Source organism: Mixophyes fleayi, chromosome 7 (genome assembly GCF_038048845.1).
Source record: "Mixophyes fleayi isolate aMixFle1 chromosome 7, aMixFle1.hap1, whole genome shotgun sequence".
NCBI lineage: Eukaryota > Metazoa > Chordata > Amphibia > Anura > Limnodynastidae > Mixophyes > Mixophyes fleayi.
In genome coordinates this window covers 87,952,653-87,980,562 of record NC_134408.1, presented here as the reverse complement: position 1 = coordinate 87,980,562, position 27,910 = coordinate 87,952,653, and the positions used below count along the sequence as shown (strand labels likewise).

At 39.8% G+C, this 27,910-nt stretch overlaps 1 protein-coding gene across 1 annotated transcript in view; it reads right to left on the bottom strand.

The window, feature by feature from the left end:
* FTCDNL1 (formiminotransferase cyclodeaminase N-terminal like) overlaps positions 1 to 27,910 on the bottom strand; it is a 59,607-nt gene that overhangs the window by 15,318 nt on the left and 16,379 nt on the right. Inside the window, 3 exon segments of the mRNA XM_075180073.1 lie at positions 17,337 to 17,368; positions 21,278 to 21,467; positions 23,607 to 23,759. Coding sequence (XP_075036174.1) covers positions 17,337 to 17,368; positions 21,278 to 21,467; positions 23,607 to 23,759 — 375 coding nt within the window.

The window sequence follows — 27,910 nt, the reverse complement described above, 5'->3', positions numbered from 1 at the left end:
AGAACAGTTGTCACTCTGTCTGTATCCACTAATAAAGCAATTTTTGTTTACACTACCAGCCAATTAATTACATTTACACTTATATTATTAGATACAAGTTTAGCGCAGAGTTACCAAGTTTCTTTTGTCCGTATTTGTATAGGAATAGGGTCAACCTCTCTGGCAGCTTTTTCATCACAGGGAGCGCAGTTAACCAATCCACCTGTTTGTTATGATTTTGCCTTGTGTCCCAGACCCCCACAATGCCTGCACTTGGTAGTCAGGCACCTCATGCTTAGGTGGCGGGAGTCACCGCAGTGATGGCACATCCTCGGCTGGCCAGGTTAAAAGCACTGTATACGGTTTCTGCCTATGAAAGCCGCCGATGGGATGTGCCCTACTCCAGCCTCCATGCATCGCAGTTTGACCACGACTGACCAATTGCCACTCCAGACATGTTTGCTGGAGACTAGGACTTTCTCCAGAGGTATTGTTATACATAGCGTCCTACCCAGTAGTCCAGATCTGCTACTGATTCATTACAAACCAATACAGCTCTATAATTTATCCAAGGGGCTGTGTCCTTAAGTTTAGCCCAACTCAACCAAAAACTCTGCAAGCCTTGATATAACATAAAGCTAGTATCAAATTCTGGGGAATTTACTGGATGTATACAAGCGTAAAGATCAGTTGCTCTAAAACCAAACTGAGAGAAAATCAAATCCACAAATTCTGACCTATTTAGGGGGGTTCTGTCCCAATACACTTTAATTGAACAACATTTATACATTTGGCTGGTTGTCCAGCAGACAAAAACTGAAATTTAGGAACATTAGCTCTACTCCTAGAATTTCCAAGTACAGCACTGGCATGGGACATACTGTTTTGTACTGGAACCACATTTACTGTATTACCCTCTGTCATTGAGGATGCTGCTAGGACTACATTCGCATTTAAAGGTACTGATTTCCCTTTACACTGAACATCACCTAGCATGATACCTGAGCTACCAGCATTGCTAGGCAACGCAAACATATTAGGCATTTTTACCACTGCAAATTCTATAGCACACAATGCAGCCCTTGTTCTTTCAGCCACTTACAACGGATCAAAAACTAGAATCAATAATCGTAGTCTGTAATGGAGGCAGAATACTTTTATCTAAACCAGAGTCATTGCCTCAAACAGTTTTTACACATGCCGTGGGATCAGGAACTTGTATGGCACACATCAAAGATGGGGTAGCTTTAACAGCTATCAAGTCTGAAGTCCTGCTTACTGCGGGATCACCTGATTCACTGACAACACTGGAGTGTGTGTCTGCTCCACGTCACCGCTCACAACATCTGACTGTGCCGGAATCACTACTTCCGCTACCGCCTTCACAACCGCCATCTGGCCATTACTACCAAACTGAGCAGCAGATGGAGCTGGGAAAGAGTACACCGATCCAGCCGCACATAGTGCCGCCAAACCCATGACTCCCCGCCCCTCTATCGGCCGCTGGTGATCCCATCATCAGCGATTCTCCTTCCATACCCCTTTTTGTACCATACAGCGGGTTGGACACCATTTCAATGGCAGTAGGAACAGGCATATTCACAGGCAGCAGCATGGACATTTTGGGGTTAATGTCCGATGGAATTTCCTGAGCCTGCAGACTTTCCTCTAGGGAGTCCATCTGACGGATTTTCTCTGCTAGCGCTGATTCCAATGTCGCAATTTCTTTATTAAATATCACCCGATCCACACTGTAGGCACACATTTGCTTTTTCTTTTTTAGGCCTATCTGATGGCGCAGCATAAACATTTCAGCTTCCAACCGACGGATTTGGTCTCTGCCGCACTTCTCACTGGGTCAGATGGTTTTACTTCTTCCACAACCGACTCCTGGTAAGTGGCTGCAGCATCTGATTTTGTTGTATCCTCAGCCATTACCTTCGGGGCTACCACGGATATCTTTGTTTCTTCATATCCAGGCGCTGAAATCTCAGGAGTCTTTATTTGTATATTGACTGAAGGTTGATCAGCCAGCTTGGTGATAGTCAGACTAGTGCCTGATAAATCAACACTCCTTACAGGTAAAACACCACTGCTTTCTTGCTTATTCATATCCACAATCTCCTCTTGTTCTTGCTTCTCAGAAATTGGGCCTGGATCCGGCCCTAAAACTTGGGGAGTTTTATCTGTAAGAAATGTCCAGTTTTAAATAGGGATGAGCGCGCTCGGATTTCTGAAATCCGAGCCCACCCGAACGTTGCGGATCCGAGTCGGATCCGAGACAGATCCGGGTATTGGCGCCAAATTCAAAAGTGAAACTGAGGCTCTGACTCATAATCCCGTTGTCGGATCTCGCGATACTCGGATCCTATAAATTCCCCGCTAGTCGCCGCCATCTTCACTCGGGCATTGATCAGGGTAGAGGGAGGGTGTGTTAGGTGGTCCTCTGTGCTGTTTAGTTCTGTGCTGTTTAGTTCTGTGCTGTTTAGTGCTGTGCTGTGCTGTGCTGTGCTGTGCTGTGCTGTGTTCTGCAGTATCAGTCCAGTGGTGCTGTGTGCTGTGCTCTGTCCTTCTGAGGTCAGTGGTGCTGCTGGGTCCTGTGCTGTGTCCTGTTCAGTCCAGTGGTGCTGTGTCCTGTGCTCTGTGCTTCTAAGGGCATAGTTATTTCCCCAATATTCCCCTGTGTTTAAAAAAATAAAAAAATTTTTTTTTTATAAAATACCAAAAACTACTTTAATATTTTTTAATTACCACAAAATTTTCACAACCAATCCTGCAGTATAAGCCCATTGGTACTGCAATATTACCAAGTTCACACATTCAGCAGTAAAAGTCCAGTGGTACTGCAATATTACAAAGTTTACACATTCTGCAGTATCAGTCCAGTGGTGCTGTGTCCTGTGCTCTGTCCTGCTGAGTTCCGTAGTGCTGCTGGGTCCTGTGCCGTGTCCTGTTCAGTCCAGTGGTGCTGTGTCCTGTGCTCTGTGCTTCTAAGGGCATAGTTATTTCCCCATTATTCCCAAGTTTGTAAAAAATAAAAAAAAAGTAAAAAAAAATTAAAAATTAAAAAAAAAAAAAAATATATAATAATTATAACCAAATTTGCAAAACCAATCCAGCATTATAAGTCCATTGGTACTGCAATATTACCAAGTTCACACATTCAGCAGTAAAAGTCCAGTGGTACTGCAATATTACAAAGTTTACACATTCTGCAGTATCAGTCCAGTGGTGCTGTGTCCTGTGCTCTGTCCTGCTGAGTTCCGTAGTGCTGCTGGGTCCTGTGCCGTGTCCTGTTCAGTCCAGTGGTGCTGTGTCCTGTGCTCTGTGCTTCTAAGGGCATAGTTATTTCCCCATTATTCCCAAGTTTGTAAAAAATAAAAAAAAAGTAAAAAAAAATAAAAAATTAAAAAAAAAAAAAATTATAATAATTATAACCAAATTTGCAAAACCAATCCAGCATTATAAGTCCATTGGTACTGCAATATTACCAAGTTCACACATTCAGCAGTAAAAGTCCAGTGGTACTGCAATATTACAAAGTTTACACATTCTGCAGTATCAGTCCAGTGGTGCTGTGTCCTGTGCTCTGTCCTGCTGAGTTCCGTAGTGCTGCTGGGTCCTGTGCCGTGTCCTGTTCAGTCCAGTGGTGCTGTGTCCTGTGCTCTGTGCTTCTAAGGGCATAGTTATTTCCCCATTATTCCCAAGTTTGTAAAAAATAAAAAAAAAGTAAAAAAAAATAAAAAATTAAAAAAAAAAAAAAAATTATAATAATTATAACCAAATTTGCAAAACCAATCCAGCATTATAAGTCCATTGGTACTGCAATATTACCAAGTTCACACATTCAGCAGTAAAAGTCCAGTGGTACTGCAATATTACAAAGTTTACACATTCTGCAGTATCAGTCCAGTGGTGCTGTGTCCTGTGCTCTGTCCTGCTGAGTTCCGTAGTGCTGCTGGGTCCTGTGCCGTGTCCTGTTCAGTCCAGTGGTGCTGTGTCCTGTGCTCTGTGCTTCTAAGGGCATAGTTATTTCCCCATTATTCCCAAGTTTGTAAAAAATAAAAAAAATTGAAAAAAAAATAAAAAATTAAAAAAAAAAAAAAATATATAATAATTATAACCAAATTTGCAAAACCAATCCAGCATTATAAGTCCATTGGTACTGCAATATTACCAAGTTCACACATTCTGCAGTATCTTGTGCTACATATAATGGAGAGCAAAAATTTGGAGGATAAAGTAGGGAAAGATCAAGACCCACTTCCTCCTAATGCTGAAGCTGCTGCCACTAGTCATGACATAGACGATGAAATGCCATCAACGTCGTCTGGCAAGCACGATGCCCAATCTCCTAGTACAGGGCATGTAAAATCCAAAAAGCCCAAGTTCTCAAAAAACAGCAAAAAAAGAAACTTAAAATCATCTGAGGAGAAACGTAAAGTTGGCAATATGCCAATTACGACAAGTAGTGGCAAGGAACGGCTTAGGCCCTGTCCCGTGTTCATGACTAGTGGTCCAACTTCACCCAAGGATCAAAGCCCTCCTCCCCCCCCCTACAAAAAATTTAAGAGAGTTATGCTGTCAGCAACAACAACAAAACAGCAAAGAACTCTGCCTTCTAAACAGATGACATCACAAATCCCCAAGGCGAGTCCAAGGGTGTTGTTGGTTGTGAACCCTGACCTTCCCATCACTGTACGGGAAGAGGTGACTCCATCCAGCATTTGCAGCACGCCCTCTGCATATGCTGGAAGGATCACCCACAGTCCAGTTACAGATTTGGCTAATGAAGGTGTGAATGTTGTGCACTGGGAGGAGGATATTGATGTAGCTGGCGCTGAGGAGGATGTTGATGATTATGATGCAGACAGATACCAAATTGCATTTCTCAATTTCTATTTATATTCTAGATTATATAACGGCTGAAAAGTTTTCTGTTTTACTCCTAGTGGAGAGGGGATCTGATGCAGACAGATACCAAACTGCCTTTGTCCATTTCTTTGTATATTTGAATTGCTAGTTCTACAGTCTATGCAGGCTGCTTTATTTATATTCAACTACAAGTGTAGGGCGGGGGGGGGGGCATAGATAGCCACCAAAGTAACGTGGTCCATTTAATTTCACTTTCTAGCTCCACAGTCTGTGCAGCCTGCTTTTTTTTATCTTCAAAGTATTTATATTTACAAGGCTTGCAATCTAAATTAACTAGAGGTAGTGACGTGGTAGAACTCCAAAAGGCAGTTTGGAAGCCCCTGTACAAACTGGCTCTATTTTTTAACTGAGTTGTCCCCCCTCCAGTGTGTACTCGGAAAGAGTTTTTAGTGCAGCGGGGAACCTGGTCAGTGAGCGGCGAAGGAGGTTGCTTCCTCACAACGTTGAAAAAATGATGTTTATAAAAATGAATAATCAATTCCTCAATGAAGTACAGCACTGCCCTCCAGACAGTACAGAGGGACTGTGGTTGTGGAGTCCAGCGGGGACGAATTGATAATGTGTGAGGAGGAGGAAGTACACACTGTAGGGGGAGAGGAATCAGAGGTTGAGGATAAGGACGACATCTTTCCTCAGTAGAGCCTGTTTAGTTTGTACAGGGAGAGATGAATTGTTTTATTGGTGTGGGGGCCCAAACAAACCAATCATTTCAGCCACAGTTGTTTGGTAGGCCCTGTCGCTGAAATGATTGGTTTGTTAAAGTGTGCATGTCCTATTTCAACAACATAAGGGTGGGTGGGAGGGCCCAAGGACAATTCCATCTTGCACCTTTTTTTTTGGCATTATGTGACCATTCAACAGTCGTTTGCCATGTTCAAAAAGTAAAAGAAAATGCCAACAAATTCAATAAATTAAATCAAAAGTTAAATGCCCTGTCATTATTTAAAACAAGAGGTTTTGACGTGCTAGAATTAGTGTAGTGTTAAGATGTTATAAACACTACACTTGGAAATTGGAGGAGGTAATGTGGCCCCGGTATCAAATTGGGTACCGGGGCCACCCCACTATGCAGTCCAGATACTTGTTTGGTGGAATTCCGACACGTGGAGGGTTTTTAAATTATATTGTGGCCTCGGTACCAAATTGTGTACCGGGGCCACCACACTACGCAGTCAAGATACTTGTTTGGTGGAATTCAGACCAGTTGAGGGTTTTATTATTATATTGTGTGGACCACTCTATCTATACCACACTACAACTCTATACCACTCTATTTCCTACTTTAATTCTATTTAATTCTATTTCCTACTTTAATTCTATTACTAATTAATTACCATAAAGAGGAACAAAAAAAACCAATTTTACCAAAAGTATAATATGACTTAGACTTACAAACACTACACTTGAAAGATCGTGCCTTTAAATGAAAAAGTCAGTCTTCATTGCACGACTATGTGCAAGTGCAACAGGGACATTTTTTTGGGTTTACAAAGTCAAACAATAACACTACGACCCTGTCTGTCTGGGGTCTGTCAATGACGAATTGTCTGGAGCATGTTTTGAGGAGGTATTGTGGCCCCGGTATCAAATTGGGTACCGGGGCCACCCCACTATGCAGTCCAGATACTTGTTTGGTGGAATTCCGACACGTGGAGGGTTTTTAAATTATATTGTGGCCTCGGTACCAAATTGTGTACCGGGGCCACCACACTACGCAGTCAAGATACTTGTTTGGTGGAATTCAGACCAGTTGAGGGTTTTATTATTATATTGTGTGGACCACTCTATCTATACCACACTACAACTCTATACCACTCTATTTCCTACTTTAATTCTATTTAATTCTATTTCCTACTTTAATTCTATTACTAATTAATTAACATAAAGAGGAACAAAAAAAACCAATTTTACCAAAAGTATAATATGACTTAGACTTACAAACACTACACTTGAAAGATCGTGCCTTTAAATGAAAAAGTAAGTCTTCATTGCACGACTATGTGCAACAGGGACAGTTTTTTTCTTTACAAAGTCAACTAATAACACTTGGACCCTGTCTGTCTTTAACATACTTAATGGGATCTCAATGACGAATTGTCTGTAGCATGTTTGGAGGAGGTATTGTGGCCCCGGTATCAAGTTGGGTACCGGGGCCACCCCACTACGCAGTCCAGATACTTGTTTGGTGGAATTCTGACACGTGGAGGGTGTATTTATTTTATTGTGGCCCCGGTATCAAGTTGGGTACCGGGGCCACCCCACTACGCAGTCCAGATACTTGTTTGGTGGAATTCTGACACGTGGAGGGTGTATTTATTTTATTGTGGCCCCGGTATCAAGTTGGGTACCGGGGCCACCCCACTACGCAGTCCAGATACTTGTTTGGTGGAATTCTGACACGTGGAGGGTGTATTTATTTTATTGTGGCCCCGGTATCAAGTTGGGTACCGGGGCCACCCCACTACGCAGTCCAGATACTTGTTTGGTGGAATTCTGACACGTGGAGGGTGTATTTATTTTATTGTGGCCCCGGTATCAAGTTGGGTACCGGGGCCACCCCACTACGCAGTCCAGATACTTGTTTGGTGGAATTCTGACACGTGGAGGGTGTATTTATTTTATTGTGGCCCCGGTACCAAATTGTGTACCGGGGCCACCACACTACGCAGTCAAGATAGATAGATGCGTATCATAGATAAAGTACATTCAGTGGTGTGGGGCAAATTGAAAAATATTCAAAATGCACTGACATTATCAAAAACAAGAGGTTGTCACACGCTAAAACTCCAACATGTATATGATGGAGAGGATGGAGGAGCAGCCGTATGTGTAGTGTAATGCAGACCTGTTGAAGGTTTTTTATATATTTTATTGTGGTGCCCAGTGCCCACTCCTCTACGCAGTCCAGGTACATTTATTGGTGCGATTCATAAAAGTTCAGGGTTTTTAATATATTGTGGTGACCCACTCCTCTACGCAGTCCAGGTACATTTATTGGTGCGAATCAAACAAGTTGATGGTTTTCTTATTATATATATTGTGGTGACCCACTCCTCTACGCAGTCCAGGTACATTTATTGGTGCGATTCATAAAAGTTCAGGGTTTTTAAGATATTGTGGTGACCCACTCCTCTACGCAGTCCAGGTACATTTATTGGTGCGATTCATAAAAGTTCAGGGTTTTTAATATATTGTGGTGACCCACTCCTCTACGCAGTCCAGGTACATTTATTGGTGCGATTCATAAAAGTTCAGGGTTTTTAAGATATTGTGGTGACCCACTCCTCTACGCAGTCCAGGTACATTTATTGGTGCGATTCATAAAAGTTCAGGGTTTTTAATATATTGTGGTGACCCACTCCTCTACGCAGTCCAGGTACATTTATTGGTGCGATTCATAAAAGTTCAGGGTTTTTAAGATATTGTGGTGACCCACTCCTCTACGCAGTCCAGGTACATTTATTGGTGCGATTCATAAAAGTTCAGGGTTTTTAATATATTGTGGTGACCCACTCCTCTACGCAGTCCAGGTACAATTATTGGTGCGAATCATAAAAGTTCAGGGTTTTTAATATATATTGTGGTGACCCACTCCTCTACGCAGTCCAGAAAGATACCTTGTTGCAACGTTTTGGACTAATAACTATATTGTGAGGTGTTCAGAATACACTGTAAATTAGTGGAAATGCTTGTTATTGAATGTTATTGAGGTTAATAATAGCCTAGGAGTGAAAATAAGCCCAAAAACTTGATTTTTAAACTTTTTATGTTTTTTTCAAAAAAAATCCGAATCCAATACCTTAAATCCGAACCGAGACCTTTCGTCAAGTGTTTTGCGAGACAAATCCGAACCTCAAAAATAACGAAAATCCGGATCCAAAACACAAAACACGAGACCTCAAAAGTCGCCGGTGCACATCCCTAGTTTTAAACTTATGCAACTTCTTGCAGGATATATTTTCTTTCACTGCAGACTGGATTTCTCTGCTATCTTGCTACTTCTTAGTTAAAATCGCTGCATGATCTTCCTTTGCAGGATTCAGAACAGGGCCAGAGCTAGGCACTGGAGCCTGGGGACTCTCCTCCAACTCTTCCACCAGGATTTCTTCACTGGATTTTAGGCCTTAGCTAGGCCTAGGAGCCTGAGGCATCTCATCCACCTCCTCCCCAGGATCCGGCATTGTTCCCTGGGAACTATCCCAGAGATCACTTGGTTCAGAAGCTAACACACTATGTGTCTGCACACCGTACCACCACTTCTCCTACTACCTTTATTGTAAAACTATCAAATTCTACTCACTTACACATTCCATTGTATTGTTCATACCACAACTTCTAAATTTCTACTTTTACCACTAGTCTAATAACATGCACTTCCATAAGGAGAAAGTTATTGGGGCCGTTCTTTGTTTTGTGTGGATCAATTTTAAACTAAAAAAAAATAGTTTAAGCAAGCATTCAGCATTTTATGGAGGAGTACACAGCCTCCCCACATAAGAACTTAAATTCTTCTGCTGAACAGTAACCCAACCTCATCCTACACTTTTAATAAGAGAAGTATTTTGCACCTTCCAGTTGCACTTTTGTGGGAAAGACCATTTCTGGCCGTACTTGACCAATGAAATAAACATTCAAACACCTATAATAAAGAGCTTCAAAGTCCCTTCGCTCAATTCCTTGAAGACATAAATGAGGCTAAATTAGTTAATATTTTATTAGAAAAAAAGGGGAGGACGGGGGAGTTCTCAAATGGAAGTAGGTTGGACTTTGTTCCACCATAAGCATTTTCTGGAGTATCCGCAAACCCACATATGTAGGAGATCTTTTAAATACTGGCGTGCAATGCTTCCTCTTCTTCGTTTTTTTCCACCTATGTGTCTGCCTAGGGAATGTCAAGATGCACACCTACTTCCTGCTCTGTTAATGACCCTCAGCATGATCCATCCACACTACAGAAAATCATTGCAGTATCACTGTAGAAAATATATTACACTTATTTCTGACTATTAAACTTATTTCTGATTTTCGTTCTAACAAAGTCTAAAAAGTTTCCAGAACAGTTTAGTGCTTATTGTGATGAGGGATATGGAAGTGTCCACCTGGCATGGTAGGGGTTAAGCACTTAGACAAATAATGATTAGCTCTGAATGTTTTAAGTATTTTTGTTTATACCAAAACAAGCCCAGTATGGTTCGTTATGCTATTAGCGTCTATGTTGAGGATGTTTGAGGTACAGATTATTATTGGAGTCATATACACAGAATCAGAGGAAGACAAAACAAAAATGAAGAACACAACCAGAAACAGAAGGAAGGGAGGGGGCCTGGAGACATACAAATAAGCTGTTTTTATTGTCCCTTCATAACATAATCTCCCACTATCAAAATCAATTGTACATCAGGGGTAAATAATTAAAAGAATAAGCAACTTTTTATTCATGAAAGATGATGAAATTAGCTCCACATGTATGTTCATTTTCTGTACCACCACACAGGAAGGATATGAGTTTATTTACAGTTGGGAGGGGGGTGAGTTATTTTTGACTAGGAATGATGATTAAGACACATGAAGAACCATTCGTATTAAAGGGTTATTGGCTTAGGTAGGTTCCAAGCTGACTATTGCTCTTCATCAGTATTAATATATACACATATATATCTATCTAAACACATATATATCTATATACATATAGAAATATATATATATATATATATATATATATATATATATATATATATATATATACACATATACACACACACAGTTTAAATTTGTGAAGAACTGTTCATCATATGTATATAAATGACAAATATATTGTACTTACTAGTGATTCTCAAAGAAACTCTGTGGGGATCCCGAAGGAATAAGATGATAAAAATGCCTTTAAGCAGAACCATATTGGAACAATGCTAGGAACTTTCCTGAGGACTTAAAGCAACAACCATATGCTATAAGAAGAAAGTTTGTATATACCATCATCAACATTTATTTATTTAGCACCAGCAAATTCCGTAGCGCTTTACAACTGGGGACAAACACAGTAATAAACAATACTGGGTAATACAGACAATGAGGTGAGACCATTTCCCTTTTTTCTTCCTGTTGCTATTAATGTTTTATGGTTCTGGACTACCAGTCACATGGCAAATGATGTAGAGAACAGAGAGGCTTCGGAACGCCCCTCTGACTTCTGTCTGAACTGTGACAACCTCCTATTATCCCCTCTGCCATCACATGAGATGTAGAGAGCCTGTGTCTGTGTAGGAGATATAAAGATTTGTAGGAGGATAAAAATGAAAATTCAGATGCTTGCTTAACAGGTACTTAACTTGCTATTTTAAGAAAATAGAAAATATATATTCTATGTGGCATTAAAAGAAAGACTCTAGACATTCATCTTGTTGAAATATTTGAAATACAATGGAAAAATACGTATAAGATATACATTTTTTTAATGAGTCACTTTTGCTGAGATGCACCCACTGCTGGTAAGTACCACCTACCTACGGAAATGTATTTGGTTAATGTACACAATATGGCATTACCTAGATAATATAAATTGCTTACATTTCCTATTTCTGATCTACACATACTGAGTAATACTATATAGTATATGCAAACTGCTGAGAAAAACTGTTTGGATATTTATTCCCAAAATATACCTATTTCTGTGATGTGTCTGAGAGATACAGTGACCCTCTCATTAGGATAGATCTTCTGCAACGGTTTGTCAATTAAGGAAATATATATTTACTGCTGAGATATGGTTATATCTCCCCTTGTGAGATGTGTGACAATATATGCTTAAGGATAAGCCTAACTATTGCTGGGATAAACAGATGTTTGAGCTATGCATGTTACTGAAATATACTGGAGGGGCATGCCATGCCATTGCTGTGGGGCATTTATTGTTTTATTGCTCTGCTTGCAGAAACCTGTTGTGTAAATACCAAGTATAATTGTGTAGCTTTCAATAGGACCAGGGGATACGATTGCTAAAGCTTATATGCACTATAGAGACTAAATTATATGCTGTCTGTTTGGTAATAATCAAATCTCAACCACTCTCTCAGATACTATACCATTTGCTGCTGTGCAATGTGTTGTAGAATATAATGCTATGTGCAAACATACAGGTTTAAAGGTTTAAGGAGATTTTACTGAGTTTATAGCAGAGTTGAGAAAGCTACACCACTGAAACCATGCGACAAAGAATTGGAGTGTCGGCAATACATGGCATCCAACCATGAACTGGTGCTAAGACACTTTCATCCTTGATCACTGTAAACTATAAACATCCTTGACACTGGCAGGAGGCTGGGACATTATTCTCTCTCACAAGAGAGGTGACTGATCATCATCATAACTATTATCATTTATTTATATAGCGCCAGCAAATTCCGTAGGGCTTTACAATTGGGAACAAACACAGTAATAAAACAATACTGGGCAATAAAGACAGACACAGACATTAGAAGGCCCTGCTCGCAAGCTGACAATCTATGGGACAATGGGAATTTAATACATGAGGTTAAATGCATTGCATATTGGTCCAGCCAGATTGCAAAGGGAAGTGGGCTATATGATCCAATAATACATCAATGTTGGTCAAAGGGTGTTGTGTGAACTGGGTAAAGGGTGGTAATAAGGTAACCTAGGAATGTTAAGAGGGTGGGTGAGGAATATTATAAGCTTGTCTGAAGAGGTGGGTTTTCAGAGAACACTTGAAGGGTTGAAGTCTAGAAGAAAGTCTTATGGTACAAGGGTGGGAATTCCACAAAGTGGGTGTAGCCAAAACAATTCTGTAATCGGGAATGGGAGGATGTGATGAATGAGGATGTGCATAACTGAGGTGTTGAATTGGGAGATATTTTGAGATAAGTGAGATGTACATTGGCACAATTTTTATGATGGCCTTGTATTTGGATTCGGTGAAAAGCAGGGAACCAGGGAACCAATGTATAGATTGACAGATTGGCTCAGCAGAGGAAGAACAATTTGGAAGGAAAATCAATCTAGCTGCTGCATGCAACATAGATTGTAGGGGTGAGAGCCTGATTCAGGGAAGACCGGATGGTATTGTATTAGTCAAAGCAGGCGTTGATGAATACATGAATTAAAGTTTTTGCAGTGCCTTAAATGAGATGTGTGTGTGTTCTGGAAATGGTTTTTAGATGTATGTAACATAATTTAGATATAGATTGCATGTGTGAATAAAAGGATAGTTTGACAGCGAGCTTGAGGGGTAGAATTGATTATTATTTTGTTAACAGAAATAGAAATGTCAGATAGGAATCTTCTATTGGCTGGTGGGAATATTATTAGCTTTATTTTTTAAATATTGAGTTTGAGTTTTCTAGAAAATATCAAAGATGAAATAACAGAAAGACAGACAGTAACGCGGGCTAACACAGATGGTGAGAGATCAGGAGAGGACAGATACATTTGGGTATCATCCACATAGAGATTATAGTGAAATCCAAAGAAGCTTATTTGTTGTCTAACAGAAGTGATATAAATAGAGAAGAGCTCAGGACCTAGTATTGAGCCTTGTGGTACTCCAAATGATAAAGGAAGCAGAAAGGAGGTGAATCCAGAGAAACAAACACTGAAAGAGCAATTAGATAGGAAGGATGAGAACAAAGAAAGGACAGTGTCTGGAAGATCAAGTGATTAGAGCATTTGTATGAGAAATGAGTGGTCAACAGTGTCAAATTCAGCAGAGAGATCCAGGAGAAAAGTGAGTAATACATTTTAGATTTAGCATTGCTCAAATCATTGACAACCTTAGTCAACACTTCTGTCGAGTCTTGAGAATTAAAGCCTGATTGAAGAGGATTCAAAAGGTTGTGTTAGGAAAGCATTGAAGTTGGCAATAGTCCTAGTAATCCACCACACCTTAAAAGACATGACCAAGACATTCACTATCATTCAATAGCACTCCTCTCCTCACAGCACATTGGGTTGGCAAAGACTATTTAGAACTCTGGCATACTCAAATGCCTTATTTTAACAGGTGCCTCTGCTTTCCAATAATATGTTGCACATCAAGGGCAACACTGCAGCATACATCAGTGTATGCACCGAACTCAAACTATTTATATCTTACTCAAACTGGGCCACCTGAGAAGCGATACACACACTCGCAGAAGCTGTAATCTGACATATGCCAGTGGCTAAGGAACATACTCAAAGGGAATCCCTTCATATAACATACTGTCCCTTTTTCAACAGCAAGTGCTGAGTATGGGTGCTGTCGGATTTCATTCAAATTGGGACATTTATGTTGGGCATATTCTATCTTCAATACTTATTGATTCCAGATGATATATGTTTTTCATTGACATTTATTGATTGAATTGTGGATATATTTGAGAAATGAATCTGTACTCGGAATTTTAGAGCATTTTCGACTTCTATGTATGCTATATGTATTCATGCACATTTGAGGTACTTGGTGATATCAGCTAGGAGATAGGCTTGGGCCTGATTCATTAAGCATCTTAACTTAAGAAACTTCTTATTTACATCTCTTGGACAAAACCATGTTACAATGCAAGGGATACAAATTAGTATTCTGTTTTGCACATTAGTTATATACTGACTGTTTTTTCATGTAGCACACAAATACTTGATAGCTTATTTGTACACTGAAATTTAAAGTTGATATTTGTATGCTACATGAAAAAACAGTCAGTATTTAACTTATATGCAAAACAGAATAATAATTTACACCCCTTGCATTGTAACATAGTTTTGTCCAGGAGACTTAAATACGTTTCTTAAGTTAAGATCCTTAATGAATCAGGCCCCTTATCCTTATGTGGCAAAAGATTTGTTGTATTGTGTCTTTTGGTATGTTTTAGACAAATACTGATATAAAATATTCATGAACTCACACCCTTTTCATACACAGGCAATTTTGCTACCAGCGCTGTTCTCTAGTGTTCTATCAGCCAGAGTGAGGAGACTTGTGGAGGCCCTCAATATTGCTGGTTTCCCTCCTGACAGAAGCATGGCCTACTGTACTTAAACTTACAACCTCTGGTCTGATGCTCATGGACAGTGTTACACAAATAAATGATGATAGAAGATCTATGTTATGAGATCTAGCAGAAAAAAAATATTATATGAATTTGCTGCATCATTATCCATCCAGGTATTCTAAACACTGAGATAGGTCATATAACTCTCCTATAACTTGAAATAACACCTGCTGCAGTATATATAAATAATGACAGACTTTTCCAACATAGGCTCAGACACAGTACAGGTTATGAAGCAGATTTCTAATATTATAATATGCATTAATATAAGCAGTACCATATATTTTTAGCATTAGTACTTCCCGAAAAGTCCCACATTTTTCGCTAAGCTTTTTCCCCACAAGATAACAATCAATAACAAAAATGATGGTATTATAAAGAGAAACTGCTATAAAATACTATTAGTGTGAATTGTCTTTGATAATTACAACACTTGTAGAATATACACATCACCATGTTTATTTGCTTTTGGATAGCTAAAAATAAACATATTTTTACCTTGAGTTTCAATAGGGGAATACCAGAAATTATCTACCCAGTCTGTTTTTTTCATAGACCAGATCCTTTAAAATTGCTGTTTAAACTGGTTAGGTTTTTCATAGTTGATCATGTGTATAGCTTACTCCAACCTTGGTAAATGAACATCTTTACTTGCAAAAGCACCCACTGCGGAAGCCACAAACGAGTGGCAAAAACGTGTTTGGTACAATCTACACACCTAATGGACTACTCTTGACTCATTGTGACTTCTTATTTATATTATTGATATAAATAATTAATTGATCTTATATATATCATGACCATTTATTTTCCAAATGTTATAATCATTTATTTTATTTTTCTTTAATATTTTTTCTGTTTTTTAATGCTTTGCTATTTTTATCTTTATTTTTTATTTTGTTTTATACTTTATTTTGCATTGTTTATTTTTTATCTTGTATATATTATTTTTACTTTGAATTTACCATTATGCCTCTATTTATTTAGCTCTACATTTCTTACACAATTATGCATTTCATATTAATTTGTGTCTACCTTATTTCTGTCATATTATACGAGAGAGGGAAAGAGAGGGAGAGATCTCAAATACTCCAATGACGGAAATGGTGTCATGTTTGCAGTGCTTCAAAAAGTATTCCACATCCATATAGCATAGAATGGCACTCATCATGGCTTCCAAAAATAGTGTCACAAAGGCAGCATGTTTATTAACAAACTCAACGTTTCTGTAATTTGCTAACTTAACATTTATTTTAGGATCTAAACTGGAAGGAAGATACACACTTTGTTAGTGGCTATAATTTACTCCTCACATAAAGAAAAAAGGGAATATATCATGCCAATGTTACTATGGTATAAGTAGTTCTAAAAGCTACACTTAGGGGCATTTTCAATTCTCGGCGGAAACGCAGAGAATCTCGCGGTCCGCGCACGATTACTGTTATTACGGTAATCGTGTGTGGAAAAAACGGTAATACGGTAATTTTCCCGCTGGATTTCAGCTTACAGCTCCCTGAGCCGCGAGCTGAAATCCAGCTAACTATTACTGTATTAACGGTAATAGTTTTTCCGCAAGGCGGAAAACAAACATTTGAATATGCCCCAAAAAGTTGATTAGAATAACGTAAAGGTTTACTCCACTTACACATAGTGTTGCCACAACCTCATCAACATATATTTCTAATAGAACCACCCACCTAACTCTTTTACTTTTCAAGTTATAGACTAATAACTCATTTCAATTTTCTAGCTGGTTGTCAGTTATAGAAAAAAATAAAAAATAATAATGTTTGTGAACAGTGATGTAGTATTGCTAATAGAAAAACCATAGAAACAATGTATATCGTCCTTATGTAAATATTTTAGGGCGACAGCGACACCCTTTAAAGGCATCCCCACAGGCCAATCCAGCCCTTTGTGTCAAGTGCTTATACATAGGCCAAACTGTTCAAAACCTACCATTCCGCACTTGGGCCAACTAAACAGGATGATGATCCCACACACTGGCCAATAGCAGTCATGCTCAATAATGAGCAGTTTTGCTTTGAAAGGATTATTATTCGGCGCTAATTTCATTTTGGGTCCTCACACAAGCAAGTTACTTGATAGTGGAGCTCATACTGCAGTCTGTGGTCAGCTTTACTATACAGGATGCTTTTTTTACAACATACCACATAATTTATTCTGCCCATATAGGGCATATTCTTTACATGTTTTCTCAATTAAAGGAGGGATTTAAACTACACATAAAACGGGGTGAGGGGAGAATTCCTCCTTCGGATCAGAAGTTCCCTGACACATCTGTTTAAACGTCTATCTAGATATATCACTTATCCAGGTTTGATTGAGCCTCAATAAAATACACTGCATGCTAACCTGTTATTCAACATCTTCTAGATGGTTTTGTTCTAATATCAGTGTAAAGCAAGGGGCATGGTGTATGGTGTTACAACCCCTTAATCTAATCCATACCTGAACTGCACTTTTTAGCCATGTTGTTATCAGGAAGTATCGGTGACGTAACTATAACATCTCCTTGGAAAGGTGATGCTCTGCCAGAGATGCGCTCTGGAACATATCTCACTGGATTTATTTGAACTGATTTCCTCATTTGTTGGACCTGCTATCCTTACGGGGCCGTGCCGTATTTAATCCTGTTCTGCAGAAACAGTGACTCTTCTTATACGGAATTTAGCAGTTTATTGCAAAGAAACTGTAATTGGTGGCTAGAAGGGAAGAAAGAAACTGTAATTGGTGGCTAGAAGGGAAGCAAGGCACAACCGTATCATTAAAAACATCTTTATATTGGAGCAGCTACTGAATAAAATGGCTCCAGAAATTAGAGAGTGGGTGGTAGACAGAAATCCCACTAACCTAGAGAAATCAGCAGCATTTGCCGATGAATTCCTGGCAAACCGTCCCCAATGGAGGGGACCTAGCGGAGGTGAATGGGTAACTATTCGAAGGACCCCACCTGATCGAGATACACCACCGGCTACATAACGCCCCATGCCACCACGTACCCCAGCTGTGCACTTTAGTGTGCCCAGACATTGTAGTCCAGCAGTATCCGACCCTAGGAGGTGCTACACTTGCCACCAATTGGGACAGATACAAAGAAATTGCCCACGGGGAAGAAGACCGTTCTCTGGATTGAGACCAGCTGTGCCCCGTGTGTCAGTGTGCCAATGAACATCAAATGAGGGTTTGGAGGGGTACTACAATCCTGATGTGCCAGAGGCGGAGGAAGTAGTCTATCAGGTGGAGGTGGTAGCGGCATTCAGGAAGACTACCCCTGCAAATATGAAGGGACACCTGCAGTCTGTAAAAGGGAATGGCCAGGAACTGCAGGGACTCCGGGGCTGCTATTACTCTGATACGGTCCAGTTTAGTCCCACCTGATCAATGGCTAAACCAGAAAATCAAAATTTCAATGGTGGGAGGCCAGATTACAGTTATCGCTATGGCCAGGGTTCATTTGGATTGGGGCCAGGGATTGGGGGAGGTGAATGTGGGACTTTTGGATGGCTTACCTACCCACATTATTCTGGGGAATGATCTGTGTGGTGGATTGGCCAGTTACTTTGTAGGAGGTATCACACGGAGTCCATTACGGGCTTTGGAGACAGCTCTAGAGGACCCACCCATACCACCATCAGAAGTCCCTGCTGGATCAGCTGCCACACCACCTGAACCGCTGTCGGTAACGTTGTACCAGACTTACCGGACATTGACATGAATCTAGGGGTGGTAGATAGGACTGCATTTAGGGAAGCCCAACAGACTGACCCATCCTTAGATGGTCTCCGCAGTGCGGCAGAAATGACAGATTGGGGACCTCAGGAGGATAGGATCATGTGGAAAGAAGGGAAGTTGTACCGGGTGCCCGCCAAGGCTGACCCTCTAAAGCCAGGAGTGGCTAGGAAACATCTGATTGTTCCCCAGCAGTACCATCACCGGTTACCAGCACTAGCCTATGACATCCCTGTAGCTGGCGACGTAGGGGTTTGTAAAACCCATGCCCGGTTGCTACGACATTTCTTCTGGCCTGGAGTTAACCAGGAGGTCAAACACTATAGGTTCTCATGCGATATATGCCAATGCCTCGGGGAACCCCCATGTCGGGTCCCCCTACAGTCCATGCCTGTCATAGGTGAGCCATTTAGGAGGGTATCCATGGACATTGTGGAACCTTTTAAGAATCCTAGCCGAGCAGGGAAGAAGTACATCCTCACTGTAGTAGACTTCATGACAAGATACCCCGTGGCAGTGGCACTAGCATCCATAGATGCTGAACTTATTGCCCAGGCTCTCATAGATATCTTTAGCCATGTAGGATCCCCTTTAAGAAGCAGTCACCGACCAGGGGACGCAATTTCAAGGGGACTTGCTGCCGACAGTATGGGATAAATCCATCCCTTACGCACAACCCCCTACCATCTTTGCGAGAGATTTAATGGGACCCTTAAGCAGTTGCTGTGGGCATATGCTGAGTCGGAGGGGGGAGACTGGGAAAAGTCATTGCAGCAGCTATTATTTGCATACGTCGACGTGCCGCAGGATTCTACCGGGTTCTCTCCTTTTCAGTTATTATATGCTCGAAGGGTACGGGGACCTCTCGACCTAGTCCGGGAAAGCTGGGAAGTCTTCCAGGAACCTGAGGTTCCAGTCTTGCAATATGTGGTACAAATGAGGGATAGAGCTCTATACCGTAGTGGACAGACAGGGTCGGGTAAATTACGCTATTGCACTAGATCAAACCGGGAAGCGGGTGGGTACCTATCACATTAATAGGTTTAAAGAGTACGTCACCAGGGAAATAGGGGCCATGGTAATCTGCTGCCCACCTATGGATGACCCTGAGACTGACCCCATACCCAACATTCTCGCAGCAACCAAAAAGGACCTAAGGGTGGAGGCGGTTAACAGGAGCTCAGACTCAACAGATAAAGGGAGTATTCGAGGTAGAGCGGCCTCAGTTCACCAGCAGGCCTGGGCGCACACATGTAGTGGCCCATCATGCCAACATCGGGGAGGCTCGGCCTATTCGGCAACCCACGTATTGAGTGAGTCCCGAGGTGCTTGACATGATCAAAAAAAAGTTCATTGAAATGCTGGCACAGGGGTTTATTATACCATCCCCACAAATTGACTGGGCCCCTGATTGTGAGCAGGCCTTTTCCCAGCTTAAGGATATCATGTTCCTTGTTTCAGTCCCCAGTATTAGCAGCCCGACATCCGATGGCGGTTCATTGTGCAAACAGATGCCTCGGGCTGTGGAATAGGAGCTGTCAAGAGTCAAGTAGGGGAGGACGGTTGTGAACACCCAGTGGCCTATCTCTCCCGGAAACTTGTTGATCACGAGATGGCATATGCCACTACTCCCGGCCATAGTTTGGGCTCTCAAAAAGTTGCAGCTGTACTTATATGGGCGCAAGTTTTCGGTGGTCACAGATCATAATCCCCTTAGTTGGCTACAATGCACCGCATGGGACAATGGACGGTTGCTGAGATGGAGTTTGGCCTTACAATTGTATAACTTTTCCATCTCTCACAAAAAGGGTAAAGATCACGGAAACGTGGATGGCCTGTCTTGTCAGCAGGAACCAGACTCCAAGCCTCAACACGCCTCTGAAACTGTCCAGCAAGTCTCTCTCACCACGGGATACATGGACTAAAAAGTGGGGGGAGGAATGTAAAGCAACGGGCATGGTGTATGGTGTTACAACCCCTTAATATAATCCATGCCTGAACTGCACTTTTTAGCCATGTTGTTACAGGAAGTATCAGCTATGTAACTATAGCATCTCCTTGGAAAAATACTTCAGGGGTTAAATTCCACCTCCACAGGGACCCCTGAAAAGTGAATTTAGTTATCATTGTTATTTCTGTTTGCTCCCTATTGCCCACTAGTGAGCTCTACAGCCAGCCAGGAGCCTGATCCAGCAGGGGTCACCTGAGGGAAGACACCTGGGGAGATAGGGGAAGGGGCTGGATAGTGTAATCAGCCCACCAATCCAGACCTTTTGCAACTCCCCTGGACAGGCAGATCCCAAGGTGGGATTAGGAGGTGATAAAAGAGGCTACCCTGGGAGCTGGACATGTGTGACTAACTTTTGGCCAAGAGGTGATGCTCTGCCAGAGATGCACTTTGGAACATATCTCACTGTTTTTATTTGAACGGATTTCCTCATTTTTTGGACCTGCTATTGTAACAGCAGTGTATTGTACAGCTGTGCTGTATTTAATCCTGTTCTGCAGAATAAATCATCCTTCTATTTTTTTCCCCTAATACCGTGTCCGGGTGATTTGGGAACCATATATCTTCACAATCAGCTTTTAATGTATCCACACGGATTCCTGAGTTTTTCCTAAACCATCCCAGAGATCTCATTTTGTCAGCCAAACTCTTCCTCTCTGGGTTGTCTGCGTAACCGAAAATAAACACATTGCATCCTGGGACATGTGTGACCAGCTCCTCAGCAATACCCAAAAACAAAGTCGAGACTGTAACAGGCTAGCTAATTCACAATTCATTTTAGTCCACATTAAATTAGTTTATAATATCTATAAGCATATATACACTAATATAAAATAATACTACAGATATTTGGAAATGTGCGGTATCCTATGGGGGGGGGGGGGGCGCACAATGTGCCTTAGCATTCCTGAGATCAATGGTAGAAACACACCATAATTAAACTGTTTGCCCTGGCTAACAATGATTAATAGTACGTGTTTCTTAGAGAAACAGAACACTAAATGATTTGGAACTGTGTTGGCCAATTCAAATATTTGGATGCAACGGCTAGATCACAGTCATGAGGTTTATATTTAAGGACAAGTTATACATACATATATTGTAATATAGTCAGCTGTGAGGACCTCATGTACATTGGCTGTCTGTATATGGCATTTACCAAGCTATATTTTTATCCTTAAATAAAGAGAGAAAGAAAAAGAAATGATCATCTGGGGCACTCACTATGGACATATATATTTATATTATATTTAAATACTGCTTAGAATAACTTTATATATAATAACGTTGTATATTAAACTCAATGATCGGGTGCACCTTCCCTCAGACTGTATGCTTTATGCCATTTGAGCTAAATTAATATATATACTCTGGGGAAGAGTGGTGGACTACCTGGTGCGGTCTTCTTCTTTTCTCTACAAATAATATTTTTATCCTTACCTACCACCCTCAGCATTTTTCTATTAATATTGCCGTTTATTTATAATATCCCAATATAATATTTTCCTAATAACACAACAATGAGTATAGTATATAGATGAGTATAGTATAGTAAAATTGTAATATTTAAGTTTATAATATTTTTCTTACAACTTCAGTAATTAAATTAATGCTGTTTGGGAATACATCACAATTTCTAAAGAAGCCAATGATTGTCTGACCAGCTCTGGCTTTACTCCACAAATTTTAACTAGTCCTTTAGAGCTAGCAGGTACTACTAGAGCTGATTAATATACATAATCTTGTGTTATGTCTGAGATAATTCTCTATGAAATTGCTGCTAGGAAACACTTTCAAGAGCACATGCACGCCAAGCAGCTACTTGCAGAGATACAACAGTGACATCTAGTGGTTTCATGCTGCATAATTATTTACATTGATATTTCACAGAAACAAACATTAAAGTTTTAAACAAATAAATAGCCATATTATAGGTAACTGATGCAATATAATATGATAGTTGATATTGCTTATTGGGTATTTTATTGATCTGTAAAATAAAATAATTTTTAAATTAAGTTTATTGGACCATAATTTTACATTTTATTTATTGCTTATGAGATTTGTATTTTATTTGAGCTTACAAATTATAAAGAGAGCAGTTATGTATGTTGGTGTTTTACAATTATCAAATGTGCTCTAAAATGTTGATTAACACAAGTAATATATGACCCACAGACTTTAGACAGAATAAGGTTATGTACAATTCTCTAGTAGCTTGTGTAAAGTGTGAGAAACCACACAGGAAGCAGGATAACCAAGAACTTTAATAAGGACAGAAAGCTATTATGTATGGATATTTTACTTTATAGTGTAGATTACATCGCATTTGTAATACTGTTCCATAAATCTTTTCACACTAATGATGGAATACTAACAAAAAAATACTGTCAATGTTAATTGTTTGGCATGTATGCACTATTTTTTATAGAGACAACAGTTAAAACCAATACTTGTTAAAACATAGAAAAAGTCTTGTAGGTGCCTAACAGAGCATTAAGAGCGTCTCAAAGCTTTCCAGCAGCATAGTACTTAAGTGACTGTTCACATAGAATTCTATTGTATTTTACTGAGCACTTTCACTTCTGAATGGCACCACTGGAACGGTAACCTGTTTATTTTATCCAATGATTATCAATGAGGGATAATCCCAAAAATGGTAATAAAAGTTTTAGTGCATACAATCTTTAAAAATGGAAGTAACAGACTGCTTTCCCATGTTTCACATAGTTAATGGAAAGTAACTTCAAATTTCCTACTTCAATACAATAAAAGCCACCCAGAAAGAGTAAAGGACTGAATGCAGCCTTAAATCACTATTTACTAACCATAACAATAAATACACATACCAAAATATTGTGTTTACATTGTTAATTATAACATACCTCTGGCAATTTGACCACACTGCTCCAATGTTAAGCTTGATAAGGGATAGATGGGTATGAGGTCGACAGCACCAAGACAGGGGTGTATGCCGTCATTTAGAGATAGGCCAATACCCGCAAAGCCTTCCACACATGCAGACACAACAGACTTATCTACATAATGCCAGTACAACAATTAAAGCCCAAATGACTTTTTTTTACAAGACTCATTTTTTTAACTAATAACAAATATAGAAGTGCCATAAATGTGGCCCATGTTTACCACAGCTGACAATGTGTTTTGGTGAGAATTTACAATTTACAACAATGTCAATATTTACATCATATTCACACCAATTAATTCCTTTTTTTTGTGACCAAATACAGAATTTTTAATATTTTGTGGAATAGTTTTCAGATTTTTGCTTATCTCTACTACACAGCAATATTCTTCCTGTACTGTAAATACTTGTAAAATACCTGTTTTTTTTATTGAAGCTTGAGGGGCAGCTTTTATTGAAGCTTGTGCTTGGGCCTTTCCTAAAAGAAAAGAGCCTATGCCTTCCCATCCTCCAGAGGGAGCCATAAGGCCCTTTAGGGGCACAAGGGTCTTCATACCCACCATTGCCAAAGCTATGGGGGCTCCTTGACATCTCCAACCCTGGAGGCACAATGCCACTAGAGAGCAAAGTTCTTCAGGACCACCTCTGCCACAAAGTTCGGGTGATCCCCTTTCTCCCTGAGGTAGGATCGAAGCTTCCCCCGGGGAGCTGGTTCTTCAGCTCCTCCCAGAAGGAGGGAGCCTCCTATAACTTGGGGAGAGGATTGGCCTTAAAAGTCTCACCCAAAAAACGTGTATAAAGTGCAAATGTTCTAAGTGCTCATGTAAATGAATAAGAAATGTGCATGGCCCAATGACTGTTAGGGTTAAAAACGTTTCTTCAAAAGAGATGCAGGTAGGAATGACTTGCTAGTGCCTTACTCTGTACCAGGTGAGTATACCTGTTCCACCACCCATGCATTTTCATGTCACCCCAGGGGCACAGGCACCTCGTGCTACAAATACCACCAGCCTTCTAGCATTAGACTAAGGCAGCCTGCCCCATCAGAGAGTAGTGTCTCCCTACTACTAGGCAGATATTATGCTTGACCTTAGCCAAAAGACTGAGAAGCAATAAAATACTGTAAAATACCTGTAATTTTATATGCAGAATGTATATAGGACTAACACCTTTTGTACTAGAGAAACCTGAACATGCAACAAATATATACATATGTTGCATTTTGATGAGCCCAGGCAACTGTAAATAAGCATCCTCTGCCTCCCCCTTACCATCAAAATTGGGTGTCAGCTTATACTTCAGTGGGGAGACTTTTGAAGAAACAAGATGCTCTTGCTCACACCCTCCTTCCACCACCATTTTAACATGGCAAACTAAATTTGCCTATTATGTATTACAAAATCAGAGGTGCCCCGGAAAACAGCGGCAGTATGGAGCAACCCCTGGAGCTCCTGCTATGGGAATCAGCAGGTAAGTAAAATCTAGGTGGTGGGTGGTAATGCAGTTTAAGAAAGTGGTCCTAAGGGGATAGTAAGCAGGAATTTGAAGTGTCGTTTTTGAATTTTCCACTACAATCATTTGAATATTGGTCTGCAATCCTGCAAGTGGTCGCACATTAAGCTACATGCGTCAACATAGAAAGATCCACTTGCCTTCATCCAATTTTTTAGATTGAATGTGTTTCCCCAACAGCTGAATATATTTGGAAACTATATTTGCACTACATACTTGCAACTATAAATGGGTATACAGTATTTGCCTACATATTTAAAAAAATGTATATTAAGGCATTTAAGACTGAAAAAAACACTACTGAGTATGTAGTTTTTTTATGAGAAAATAACCCTAGTCCCTGCCAATATAGGGGTTAAATAAAAATGCTAATGTAAATGGAAAAAAAATATGTAAATTAATTTGTCCAAGTAAAGCGTTAAACATTTTATAGGCTTCTCATTTCCCCAGCAAATGAAGTAATTTAATTAACGGCTTTTTTTTAATTCCCTTTGGATGTGTCTTTCGCTTGCTCAGCAAAAATAATGTTCACAAATGATGTTCCAAGATCTTAAAGCAACAGCGAGTGTATTTATTAAATCATGGGATGTCATAAGACACTTTATGGGCTACTCATTATAACCTGTGACTTTATGTTCAGTGTTGCTCAGTTAACTAGGACTCTTATTCTCCAAATATCACTTGCCATTGTGTCATATGTGATACTGCTCATTTTCCTATATAAATATTTGAAGAAATAAATAAGGATTGTCTGAAATAATATAATTTACAGTTTTTGGCTAGCTATTATTTTTCAGTAGGATTTATCTGTGTATACCCTGCTGTGAATTAATTGAAACACAACAGCTCATACAGCTCTTAAATTAAATTATTAATCAATATTAATTAATAGTTTGTGACCAGGATGTGTGAGTTATGCCAGTTATCAGGTTAATCACACTTGAATAGAAACTGTTACATCAGTTCCTCCCCTTGACAGTGAGCAGAGACACAATGGGCTTGAGTCATTTACTCCTTTTTTTGCCTTACTTTCCTTGATGTATCAGGCCCAATATGCATAATCTTTTTTTTTTTTTTTTTTTTTTAAAAAGCACAACATGTGTATAAAAAATTGAAAGAAATCCAGCGCTATAGTGTAATCCAATAGTATCTCTAGAAACCAATTATATAAATGTATATATAATGCAAAATACTTATATTATTCTCGTTGACTTCAGATAGATTAAATCAAATCCCAAACTTCTTCATTATCCGGTATTAGTCCATTATAATACATGTAACAAAGGATATAAAACATACATAGTGTAATCTGGTTGAGGGTTGTATCAAACACCCTATAGATTATTAAGTCTGTGCTTCCACTAATGGTAGGCCTTTGGATGTGTCTGTACCAAAAAATTCTTTATAGGAGACAAAAACGGTGTCTTTCAAAAGTGCTTTATAACTTTCTCTTATTGCGAGAGCCTCTTAACATGCAGACCTGCACCGTATGGTCACACCAGTGTCCTCTTTTAGTGAGGTTCTGGAAGTAATATCTAATAGGCATATAGATGAAATTCACGTCCCAAGAATCGTGATAGTTTTATGCCAATCAGATGAACATCTTGATGTTAATGAACAGATGAAGAAGCAATCCCTGGATTCTTTGTACTATCAATCCTTTTGATAGGATTGACAGTAGAAAGAATCCAGGGATTGCTTCTTCATCTCTTCAAAAACATCAGCAAGTTCACCTGATGGCGCTGGAGTTCTTACTTCTATTTTTTATTCATATTATTAGTGTGTGTACACTAACCTGAAAGATATCTGGCTGCCTGTAGTTGTGGAGCACTTATAGTGAATACGTTCCATTTTACAACATGTGTCTGTTGAGTTGCACATATTTCTAGAAACATCCAAATCAAAAGCAGCAGTATTTCATGCATCGGCATACAAATGCATACAATAATGTGATGAACTGCTATATACATTATCATCAACTATTTATATAGTGCCAGTAATTCCGCAGAGCTGTACAGAGAACTCACTCACATCAGTCCCTGCCCCATTGGAGCTTAGTCTAATTTCTCTAGCACACACACACACACACACACAGGACAATTTCATAGCAGCCAATTAACTTACTAGTATGTTTTTGGAGTGTGGAAGGGAACCCACGCAAACACGGGGAGAACATACAAATGCCACACAGATAAGGCCATAGTCGGGAATCAAACATGAGAGAAGAGGGTCTTGATGGTGTTATTAATAAATGGCAGACAGGTATTTTCCATTCAGAAATGTGGTGAAATAAATAAGCACCCACATCCATCGTTTACAGCTTTATAAATCCAATGGCAATGATCTTTCCGAATCAAATGACAAATAAGTTGGAGGGTTCCATACGCAAGCAGCCAATCAGAAGCTGCTAAAGAGTGCTTCTGGCGTCATCGTCATCATTCAAACCAGACATCCACTATCTGAAAAAGATATGCCTCCCAAAAAGAGGGATGGATCCAAGTCTCATTAGGGTGCATCTCCAGGGACCATGCTACACTTATATGTATGTACATGCTCTTACTGGACTCAACTAATGCTGGCCCACCCCCATTACAGGAGTAAAGAGTCATATTTCTAATATGATATGTGCACAAATCTAGCTATGGGAGCATTTTGGTACACATGCACAGAACGTAATCAGGTATATTTATGTCAAAAAAATCTGACATATGTCCAACTGTAAAGGAGGGCTATAGGATTTATAGGGCATGT